At 37.9% G+C, this 10,974-nt stretch overlaps 3 protein-coding genes across 11 annotated transcripts; 2 read left to right on the forward strand and 1 right to left on the reverse strand.

The window, feature by feature from the left end:
- Positions 1 to 68: 68 nt before the first annotated feature.
- LOC103325520 (uncharacterized) lies at positions 69 to 3,264 on the forward strand. 2 transcript variants are annotated; one of them, XM_008227700.2, is made up of 10 exons: positions 69 to 435; positions 547 to 603; positions 696 to 758; positions 867 to 935; positions 1,108 to 1,200; positions 1,631 to 1,735; positions 1,806 to 1,883; positions 1,995 to 2,123; positions 2,407 to 2,512; positions 2,755 to 3,264. In XM_008227700.2, the coding sequence occupies exons 1-10, from the start codon at positions 322 to 324 to the stop codon at positions 2,943 to 2,945; spliced, it is 1,005 nt and encodes a 334-aa protein (XP_008225922.2). In that variant the 5' UTR covers positions 69 to 321; the 3' UTR covers positions 2,946 to 3,264. The 2 variants fall into 2 exon arrangements, with proteins under 2 accessions (XP_008225922.2, XP_088905399.1); XM_089049273.1 differs by having other exon boundaries at positions 294 to 435; positions 898 to 935.
- Positions 3,265 to 4,145: 881 nt separating this feature from the next.
- LOC103325522 (cationic amino acid transporter 5-like) lies at positions 4,146 to 6,466 on the forward strand. Its single transcript, XM_008227703.2, has one exon. It carries the CDS (start codon positions 4,471 to 4,473, stop codon positions 6,241 to 6,243), a length of 1,773 nt encoding a protein of 590 aa, XP_008225925.2. The 5' UTR covers positions 4,146 to 4,470; the 3' UTR covers positions 6,244 to 6,466.
- On the reverse strand, positions 6,061 to 10,144 carry EMB1025 (Pentatricopeptide repeat (PPR) superfamily protein). 8 transcript variants are annotated; one of them, XR_016125611.1, is made up of 5 exons: positions 7,899 to 10,049; positions 7,223 to 7,315; positions 7,006 to 7,085; positions 6,710 to 6,794; positions 6,074 to 6,198 (listed from the first exon to the last, which is right to left on the reverse strand). XR_016125611.1 is itself a non-coding variant. In XM_089049272.1 (2 exons), the coding sequence occupies exon 1, from the start codon at positions 9,898 to 9,900 to the stop codon at positions 7,906 to 7,908; it is 1,995 nt and encodes a 664-aa protein (XP_088905398.1). In that variant the 5' UTR covers positions 9,901 to 10,049; the 3' UTR covers positions 7,439 to 7,560; positions 7,899 to 7,905. The 8 variants fall into 8 exon arrangements, 1 of the variants encoding a protein (XP_088905398.1); XR_016125609.1 differs by having other exon boundaries at positions 7,223 to 7,347; XR_016125606.1 differs by having other exon boundaries at positions 7,006 to 7,094; positions 7,223 to 7,347.
- Positions 10,145 to 10,974: the final 830 nt, after the last annotated feature.

Consider the following 10,974-nt stretch of genomic DNA (forward strand, 5'->3'; position numbering starts at 1 on the left):
CGTTTTAGCCTCCGGCCTTGAAGAAAACCGACCATAAGGACCCAACAAAGGAATAGCATCCATCCAGTATCCGGTATCCAACCGAATCACCAAAACCCTAAACCCTGAATTTGCCACTTTCCGCAGAACCTGTATTTAAAAAATAATAATAATAACTACTTTGAAAATTTGGAAAGACGAAAGTGTTATGGGACTTGTGTAGCTAAGAATGAAGAGTTTGACTCTGAAAGACCACATCTTGGCTTGCACTTGATGTGTTTGATGAAATTCCTCTTCAATTTTTCTTCTGAATACTAATGTCCTGTGAACTGCTAGCTTAGTATGGAAAACCACGACAAAGCCCAGCTTCAAAGTTTTCTCAAAACTCTTCCCCCTGTTGAGTTCTGCTGTGTCTATGGCTCATCTCTCCACTCCAACAATCCTGGCAGTGCAAAGGTTTCTACTTTGCTTCTATAGCTCTTTTTCACTCTTTTAACAATTATTTGTTTACTTAAACTTTATAAATTTTGAACTTTCGCTTTGCATTTGTGATTTCTGGATTGATAGTCAACCATGGTAGATTGCATTCTTGGTGTATCAAATCCCCAACAATGGCATTCCGAGGTAAGCTTTAGACTTCAACACATACCATATGTCTCTTCTTGATGTTTCAATAATTAATCATGGTGTTTACTAATTTGCGTATGTACAACTAGAATCTGACATTGAACAACGATCATTATGCCGCGTGGATGGTGCTTCTTGGTGGGGCAAGACTGGTACTGCTCTCTCTCTCTCTCTCTCTCTCTCTCTCTCTCTCTCTCTCTCCGCTTCCATGTTCAGTTCTATTTTCATTGATTCTGACACAATATACCCATCCATGCTAGATTACTGACGTTGCAGATGAAATTGGTGTAGGAGTGCACTTCAATCCTTTTGTTAGCTGGGACGACAAGGTACTGATCAGTCAGTCACTCGTAGATTCAAGTCTAGGCTGTTGCTTTGGTGTCTGAGCCTCCATTTCATGTTTTAAACTGATAGTGCAAATAGTATTTTGGTTCACATTCTGTAATCTTTCACATCTTGTATTTTGTTACACATTCGTCACACTGGGTAATTTTTTTACAGATGTTCAAGTATGGGGTTGTTCGAATGCACGACTTGGTTCAGGACATACTAAATTGGGAGAGGTTCTATTTGAGCGGCCGATTACAAAAACCAGTATGTCTTCTTCATTGATTCTCATTTTTGTGCGTGTCCTTATGCTTGTGGAAGATTGATCTTCAGCTTCATATTTGTCCTTCATTCCTTTTGATTTTAGTTAACTTTACATTATTTTATAACTAGCAGCACCCTTGACATTGCAAGAGGATGATAAAAGTTTAAGAACTTTCAATCATATTCAATGATAGTCTTGTAGTGACGTAATTCTAGGGGGAAAAAAAAACTTTCACTAATTCAATATAACAAATTTTTACCTTATTGAAATATTTTGTGGCACATGCCAATTACCTTAAACTAATGAAAACTAAATACATCTTCTTATGCTATGCTGTTGAAGACTCAAGACTTGGATTGTCTCATCTAGTTCATGCGGTCATATATTGTCTTTATTTCTGAATATGAGAGTTTTCAATATTTTTTTCTACAGGTTCATGTACTTTTGGATAATCTGGATGTCACAAATGTAAACTCGGTTAATTTGAGGGCTGCAATGTCTGCAGCTCTCCTTCTTTTGCCGTCCAAGTTCACTGAGGTCTGATTCTTTGTCACTGCTCAATGATTTTAAATTTTTTTGGAGTTCTAACATTTTCCAACTAATGCAGGAAGAACTGTATGCCAAAATATGTAGCCTCTCGTATATGGGCGACTTGCGTATGCTTTTTGCAGAGGACAGAAATAAGGTAAAGCTCAATCAGTGGTTACATAAATCCACAAACTTTCATTCACTTGTTGGGTCTGTGATTATATGGCCAAACATAATCTATTTTCTTTAATTACATTATCTACCGCAGGTGAAGAAAATAGTACAAGGGCAATTTGAATTGTTCCGTTCGATGTATAAGCCATTTATTGAAGAGTATGAGACCAAAGAGTTGTTGAGACGCTCATTATCTGGGAATACTCAACCAATCATATCTCAGGTCTATTCTGACCCTTAGGTTGCAGTGTGAACTCAATCCAACATTACTTTTACTGACAAAGAGTTGATTTATAGCTTCTTATAAATGTTGAAAAAGAATAAGAAAAAATAAAAACAGAAGCGTTGATTTAATGGGTGTATGGAACCTCATTGCATGTTTTAGAACTTAAGCTAGATACCAACTTTAAGACTTCGCTAGATGGCTAATTCTTCTGAAGGTTATGCTATGTAGTCTACAGTTCATTGCTTTGAACCTTAAGATACATTATTACATGTTAAAACAGGATGGCGGTTTATCAGCAGCTCAATCTCTCGTTTCTTCTCTGCCCCCAATGGTCAGAAGCCAAATGGCGATGAAGCTAGGAGAAAAGAAAGTACTGTGTGACTCTGGTATGAACCTTAACTCATCTGCAGTGGCTTTACAAGGATAAAGGTTTCTTAAGGATTGATCTGAGTTCAGATTTAATGATTATACCAGATCCCAAAGTTTTTTAGGAAAAAATTGCTTGTTTGTTATAAATGGAAAAGTGACAGTGATTGTGTTTTAACTAGGGTGGTAGTTTAACATATGTACGTGTAACTCTTGAATCTGGATTGTAGTCAATCATTACACTCTTGTACTTCAATTGCAGGTCGAGTTATTCAGGAAATTGTGATTGGCTCCAAAGACGAGGCTGCTAAATGCATGCAGACTATTCTGCAGCGAAAGGTCATGGTTTCAAGTGCAAGACAGGCCGTGTCTGGTCTCCTGGCTGCTGGTGGCATTACTGCCATGAGATATGTTGGTGCTAAAATTAGCAAGGCTTGGAAATCCTGGAGATGATAGTTCTTTATTTAATTTTTTATGCATTTTAGGTGCCAGTCTTGTTCAGCCATAAACTGTTAGCATGGGAGGGACGTGGAAAGCATGATTTTTGCAATTCATCTCATTCAACAAGAAACATAACTTGTATGAGCTCCCTACTGTTCACAATACGTTTCATTCAAACGAGATATTGTTGTTTGTACCAAGGAAGAAGAAACAGTTGTTATCAGTGGGCATTTTGTGATAAGAAACTGCGGGAGGAAAATCAAGTTTTGTATAGACATGTACATTTTAATCTTTAATTAAGTCCAAAAGATTGGCAGCTGATTGATTTAAATCAAGTCTTCACTCTCACAGGGTAGAACTTGAATTATATCTTTGAATTTTCTACACGCTGTTTCCAATAGTTGAAACTCATTCCTACAACTTCCAATTGGATCACTGCATGTGGCCTCAGTGTTTAATTTTGTTTCACAGCCTTGACTTCACTGCAAGTAAAGGATTGCTCGTGGACGGATAGTAGCCCAGGTACATCAATTTCACAGCCTAGACTTCACTAAAAGCTTAGAGCAATGCCAATTACAAAATTGTAATTACATGTTTAATTGCAAATTTTTCTTCCATAGACTTATTTGGAAAAAGAATATTTGAAAAAAAAGTAAAAACACTTCACGAAAAAAAAAAAATTAAAAAAAGGAAAGTGTATTGCTACTGCTTGTTCTAGTGCTCATTAGAGAACGTTTCATCATCATCCAGGATCAATTTCAAAGGCTCTTCTTGAATTTTGACCCCAAAAAATAAAAGGCTCTTCTTGAAATACCTTCTTTTTCTTTTTTCTGTCTTAATTAAAGAATTTTTTTTTTGGCTACAAAGTGATATTCAGGGGAATCAAACATAAAATCTATGATTAAAAAGTAACGCTATTAACCACTTAAGCTATAAAATCTCTTGTTTAACTAATTATATAAATAGATGTTAAAGCAAGTGCATAGTTTGTTATATGGTATTTTACAATGCACAGGAAAAATGGTCGTGGTATGAGCTAAGAGGCCAATAGTCCATCACTTTCGTGAAAGCGAGAATAATAAAAGATATTTATTATTTCTGGCTTGTTCATAAACGGCAGTATCTCCATTTATTGTTCGGTAGATAAAGACAGACAAACCCGGAAAAGCAGTGGAAACTTCACACAAAATGGCAATGCAAGTAGTAAGAGATTCTCACAAAATGACAATGCAAGTAGCCATTATTCAAGTCAACATTACAGTCTTCTGAACAAATCACATCAAATATACCAAACAATCGAAGAAATCAGCCCACTAGACTCGTAAGTAAAAACAAGCTTTTACAAGTCTCTTAAATCGTCTGCATCATTGACTTATGCATTGAGCTCGCAACCTCAGTTTCACTATCAATAATTGAATAAATAATTCAGGAACTAGGAGATAAGATTCCAAATCTCCGGACAGGATCCCATATTCTAGCATTTCACATTGCCATAAGAGATAAGTGCTAGGGAAGGACACAAGGGAAAAATAGAGTGATGGGTTCCATGGGAGTCGTGGGTGAAGAGGTTCAGCCAAGAAGTTACTGGAGATGGAGCAAACAAGATTTCCTACCAGAAGAATCCTTTCAAAGTTGGAGCACATATCGGACCGCCCTGTCACAAACAGGCTACAGGTTCAAGAACCGTCTCATAAGCAGATCAGATGATAACAATGAGATTGGGGAACTTCCAAAGCGAAGTGAAAATGATATGAAGCGTTGCCTCACATGGTGGGATCTCATCTGGTTTGGATTTGGTTCAGTAATTGGTGCAGGCATCTTTGTGCTTACTGGGCAAGAAACTCATGACCATGCTGGACCAGCTATTGTCTTGTCCTATGTTGCTTCCGGTGTCTCGGCAATGCTCTCTGTCTTCTGCTACACAGAATTTTCAGTGGAAGTCCCTGTGGCAGGTGGAGCTTTTGCTTACCTGCGGATAGAATTAGGAGACTTTATAGCATTCATAACAGCAGGAAACATACTTCTTGAGGGCTTTGTCGGAAGTGCAGCAGTTGCTAGATCATGGACTTCTTACTTCACATCACTCTTGAATCGTCCCTCCAACTCATTACGCATCCATACAAATCTGACGGAGGGGTACAATCTACTTGACCCGATAGCTGTTGCTGTTCTGACAATAGCTGCAACAATTGCAATGATCAGCACAAGGAAGACCTCTTACTTAAACTGGATAGCATCTATAGTCAATAATGTTGTAATTCTGTTTGTGATAATTGCAGCATTTATCCATGCCAACCCATCAAATATGAAACCCTTTTTCCCATTTGGGGCTAAAGGAGTCTTTCAAGCAGCTGCAATTGTTTACTTTGCTTATGGAGGATTTGACAATATCGCCACCATGGCTGAAGAAACCAAAAATCCATCCAGAGACATACCGATAGGATTAATTGGATCAATGTCAATCATCACTGTCGTATATTGTTTAATGGCAGTTTCACTGCCTATGATGCAGAAATACACAGATATAGACACAAATGCAGCCTACTCTGTAGCATTTCAAAGTGTGGGCATGACATGGGCCAAGTACCTGGTAGCCCTAGGTGCCCTGAAGGGAATGACCACTGTTCTTCTGGTTGGGACACTTGGACAGGCACGGTATATCACTCATATTGCACGAGCCCACATGATTCCACCATGGTTTGCTCTTGTCCATCCAAAGACAGGAACCCCCATAAATGCTACACTCTTGATTGTCATTCCAAGCGGTTGTATTGCTTTGTTTTCGAACTTGAATGTCTTGGCAGGTCTGTTATCAGTGAGCACACTCTTTATCTTCATGATGATGGCTGTCGCACTTCTAGTGAGGAGATACTACGTGAGAGAAATCACCCCACAACAACATCTTTTGAAGCTAGTCATTTTCTTGCTGATCATCATTGCTTCTTCCATAGGGACTTCGGCTTACTGGGGACTAAATCCCAATGGTTGGGTTGGTTATGTCGTGACAGTTCCTCTTTGGTTCTTTGGGACTTTGGCAATGGCAGTATTTTTACCCCAACAGAGGTCACCAAAAGTTTGGGGGGTTCCACTGGTTCCTTGGTTGCCATCCTTGTCAATTGCAACAAACATTTTTCTTATGGGATCTCTGGGTCATCAAGCTTTTGAAAGATTTGGAATCTGCACCGTAGTAATGCTTATTTACTATGTCTTCTTTGGTCTGCATGCAACTTATGATATGGCCCATAAGCAAGACCAGCCAGAATCCCTGAAAGTCGATGACAGCAACATCAGAGATAAGGCAGAGCCTTGAAATCACAGTACTGTCTGAACGTTCTTTGTAGGAATGCTTCTTCAGTTTCATTTTATATTATGATGCAACTAGTTTTGAGAACAAATTATTCTTAATGTAACAATAAGCAAAACTGTACTACTTGCAGCAGTGTGATTATTACACAAATATCAGATGCCAAAGTAATCTTTGGTTTTGGATACATAATAGAAGGCACGCTGGACATACGAAAAATAAAAACAAATGCATTAATCTGTGTACAAAAGTTCAAATTCAAATATAGAAGGCTTGGTTCATGACATCCTTCTCACACTTAGAGGAAGAAGACATACTATGATAGATATGTGGATATTTTGTTTTATAATATACAATCTACAATAACTGAAAAATTGTTGTTCAACTTCTCCTTTTCTCAGTCTTCTCAGCAACTAAAGTGAGTACAAAATGTAGTATCAAAGTTACTTTTCAAGCACATTTCACAACTCACCTAAACAAGTCTCACTAATTGCACATGGATCCTGGAAATTTGATATGCTAGTGAAAGTTGCAGATGACAGATTTTGAGATATTACCTGTCAATGGTTGTAAATTATGAAAGCTTTTTCACTTTTTTAGCATTAATACATTAACAGATAATCTAGTCTTAGACACACACATAAACACACACACACACACACACACACAAAAGTGAAGAAGAAAAAAGAGAGAGTAATTCAAGGTTCAAGAAATTCAATGACATAACATGTCAAGCAGAAGATAAGAGAACAGTCTTCATGTCCTTACCTGACTACAAACTCACTTTTTTACCAACAGAAATTTCAATTTTCTGCTACGAGCTTATTGTTTACTTGTCCCAGGTCAACCTGCACCAACTTAGAACCAAGAAAAATGTAAAACCTTAGTTGTCTATGTCTTTCTGAAACAAAAATAAAGTCAAATAAAACAAAATAAAAACACAAATAAGAGATTTGATTGGAGTCCATAAGTTTCAGTAAAGTACCTTTGCTCATCTGCAGATTTGACATATGCTGCGAATGAATGGGAGGGAGTCTGTTGAGGTTTGCACATTTTCATGAAGCAGATGTCTGCACATCTTTATTTGCAAGAGTGCTATCTGTAAGAGACCTTGAAGAAAATCTACTTTTTCAGAAAAGTGTCATACGAGAACAATTTGGTAGAAATGTAAAGTAGATAATGTCGATGGCGGTAATGCTATGCGGTAATGCTAAGTACCCAAGAAAAGTTGGATCACATATATCATTAATCCTCCAACCCAAAAATAGCCTCCATATTTTTGTTAGTTTCCTTCTCCAGTACAACGGATGGAAACTATGCCAACTGAATATATAAAATATGTTATAAAACGATAACTGATACTAAAATAACATTACTCTATGCAGAGACGAAATATTGATTTTCCATTTCTTGGAATACTATGTCCTGGACTGCATGTGGTTGAAAGAAAAATCACATACATTAATAGTACTTTTTTTACCAGATAAAAATTAGACCATGTCATGTTAGGAAGGGGGGGCTGAAAAGAAAAGTTATCAACTCTAGCTTTTTTTACTCTTATGAGTTTAATATCTAAGCTTTGATCGCCTAATTAAGAAAGATATGGTTCCAGTTAGAGTCTAACCAAGCTTTGAGGAGAACAAAAAAAATAAAAGCCTTACTTAAAAATTAGCAATATAGGCTGCTCCAACATTTGTCAATGGCTGCTCTGACCTTCTTAGGCTTGCAAAGCTCTTGTACAACTCTTGTCCAAGTAGAGGCTTTGGGTGGCAAAAACTTTTGCAGCATCACTTCTACAATTATGGAAGCACCAACTATCCTCTGCTGCTTAAATAGCCGGACAACAAGCTCATTTAGGAACTCCCTCCCATCTTGAGGTGGGTCAAGCTTTTCTCTCAAACCTCTCAGGAAGATGTCACATGTAACTGAGTCGGGATCACAACCCCGATCCAGCATCCTATTTAAATGATCAATGGCAAGGGAGATGCTACTCTGCTTGCAGAATACATTGAAAAGTATGTTATAAGTGATGACATCTGGTTGACATTCAGGCTCCTGACAAAGCATTTCATTAAAAAGTTTCAAACCCTGCTCAACCAAACCAGCATTGCAAAGGCCTTGAATCATTGAACTGTAAGCCACAACATCAGGTTTATATCCTCTGCCCAACATCTGCTGCCAGGCGATCAAGGCCTCGTTGAGTTGACCATCCTCACATAAACCATGAATTAGGACGCTGTAACAGACCTCATTACGCATATTGCTTGCCATTTCTTTCCACAAAAGAATGGCTTTTTGACTCTGACCTGTCTGGAAGAAGCCTCTCATTAAAGAACTGTAAGTGAAGGAATTGGGCATGCAACCATTACTCACCATTTCACTGAATACTTCCTTGGCTTCATCTGGTTTTCCTTCTTGGCAAAGACCATTTATAAGAGTGCTATAGACAATGGTGTTGGGTTTACATCCCTTTTCCAGCATCTCCTTCCACAATCTCATTGCATCTTCAGATTTTCCCTCCTTGAACAGTCCACTAACAAGGACTGAATAAATATACTCATTTGCATGATTCCCTCTTTCTTCCATAGACATCAGCACTCGAGCCCCATCAACCGCTCGACCTTGCTTAACAAGTCCATTGATGATCGTACCATATGTCACATCATTAGGCACACATTTATTCGAAACCATTTGATCCAAAAGACTAACTGCCTTATCCAACTTACCCTTGAGACACAAACCGTGGATAAGGGTGTTATAAGTCACTTCATTCGGAACACAGCCTTTAAGAAGCATATTATCAACAAGCTTCGCTGCACGTCCCAAGTCACCCTTTTTGCATAATGCATTAATCAACACATTAAATGTCACAGGACTCGGAATGCACCCCTCAAGTTGCATCTCATCCAACAAAAAGACCGCCTCATCAATCCTTTTCTCCTTGCATAACCCATCCATCAATGTAGAATACGTGAACACATCAGGAGTGCAATTCCTAAGTGGCATTTCTCTAAACACTTGGACTGCTCTATCAACCAATCCGAGCTTACACATGGATTTAATAATCAAATTAAAACTGAGTACATTGGGTGAAATGTTCATGCTCGTAGTACCAACAACATGGTAAGAAAACTCTAAAGCATGAGAATAATGACCCTCCTGTATAATAACATTAAGCACCGAATTAAACGACTTAACTGTTCGCCTACACTGAAATTCATCCACCATTCTATAAAACAATTCTACAGCTTTATTGGGTAAATGCGCTTTTCCATAAGCTCTAAACATTAGAATAAAACTCTGCTCAATAAAAACTCGCCTTTCACGTTTCATTCGATCTAAAACCTGCTCCAATGACCGAAAATCACCCAAATTTGCGTAATTCTCAATGAGTGAATAGAAAGTTGAATCACCCGACTTGTAAGAACCCAATTTGGTACCTTTCTTGAAGATTTCATTAGAAATTGGGGGCTCAGTCTCATCATTGTTTACGGGTTCAGTTTGAAGGGCTTGGTTTGATGGAATTGCAAGAACTGAAAAGTGAGAGTGAAGCGAACAAGTTAACAACTCACACGGTGAGATTGGACAGAGGCTCAGCTTCTTGAGACCACCTTGGATTGAGCTGCAGAGGAGCTTCGAGTAGTAAGTTGAGCATTTTGGCATGGGTTTTTAAGGTTTTGGTTTGGGTATTGGATTGAACCTGCATACGAGTCCAAATGGGTAGAAGGATATCAGAATCAAAGTATTGGGTTTTAATGGGTTTTGTGCATTTCACAGAGAGACAAACTCTCCCAGTGAACTCGCTGAATGGTGTCGAACTCAAAATATCACTCGTTGGCGGCGTGCACTATTTTGAGTTCGACAAGAACTTGAGTATCAGAAAGAAGCCTAACGGGAAGCTCTGATTGGAAGAAGAAGAAGCAAGCTGGTTTTTACAATCAAGCAAGTTAATAGGATTTAAGCCCAAATACAAAACGAAGAAGGCCAATCTTATTTCACCCGGCCCCTTCTAATAATTTACAAATTTATAATTAAATTATTAACAGACAAATATTTATATAAGCTCAATGAAAACAAACAAATTTATTATTGTCATTGTTGGAGGAGCCATGTCCCCTTAGCTTGTCCTTAGTGGTATAGTTGAACTCGTACAAGTGCGAGACTTTATCTCAAAATGCGTAAAAGATGCAATATAGAGAATTACTGCTTAATTAACCCATTTATTTTTTTTCCAGGCCAAACCATCACGCAGGGTGTCAATAATGTCCCTCTTACTTTGTTGAACTATACATTTTAGTTTAATTCGCATGATGAAGTTTTGTATGTGTGTGGAGAAAATATGGTATTTCATTAAACCGAAAGGAGTGAGTGTGTGTGTGTGTGGAGAAAATATGGTATTTCATTAAACCGAAAAGAACATTTTAAGGTAAGAACTAGTATGTTAATGGCTGCCTCGCTAAAATCTTCCCAGAGAAAACAAAACCCGGGGTAAACATAAGAGTCAAACAATTTATACGAAACAAATAAACCTAAAACCCAACCACAAAACTCTTAAAAACAACATCCCATCACTACGTAGGTATTGTCAAAAAAGTCCTCCCGTGATCTAAAAAAAACATCATAGTTCTTCGTATATAGTCAAAAACGTACTATGGATATCAAAATAGATTCAACCAATCACCCAACCACAAAATCATTGGAACACATCCCATCATTACGCATATGCTATCAAAGAAA

Source organism: Prunus mume, linkage group LG3, assembly GCF_029339155.1.
Source record: "Prunus mume cultivar Tortuosa linkage group LG3, ASM2933915v1, whole genome shotgun sequence".
Classification (NCBI taxonomy): Eukaryota; Viridiplantae; Streptophyta; class Magnoliopsida; order Rosales; family Rosaceae; genus Prunus; species Prunus mume.

Coding starts and splice junctions, on each gene's coding strand:
- LOC103325520 (XM_008227700.2), top strand. CDS start 322: ATGGAAAACCACGACAAAGCCCAGCTTCAAAGTTTTCTCAAAACTCTT. Junction 436..546: donor ACAATCCTGGCAGTGCAAAG/GTTTCTACTTTG, acceptor CTGGATTGATAG/TCAACCATGGTAGATTGCAT. Junction 2,124..2,406: donor CTCAACCAATCATATCTCAG/GTCTATTCTGAC, acceptor ATGTTAAAACAG/GATGGCGGTTTATCAGCAGC.
- LOC103325522 (XM_008227703.2), top strand. CDS start 4,471: ATGGGTTCCATGGGAGTCGTGGGTGAAGAGGTTCAGCCAAGAAGTTAC.
- EMB1025 (XM_089049272.1), bottom strand. CDS start 9,900: ATGCCAAAATGCTCAACTTACTACTCGAAGCTCCTCTGCAGCTCAATC.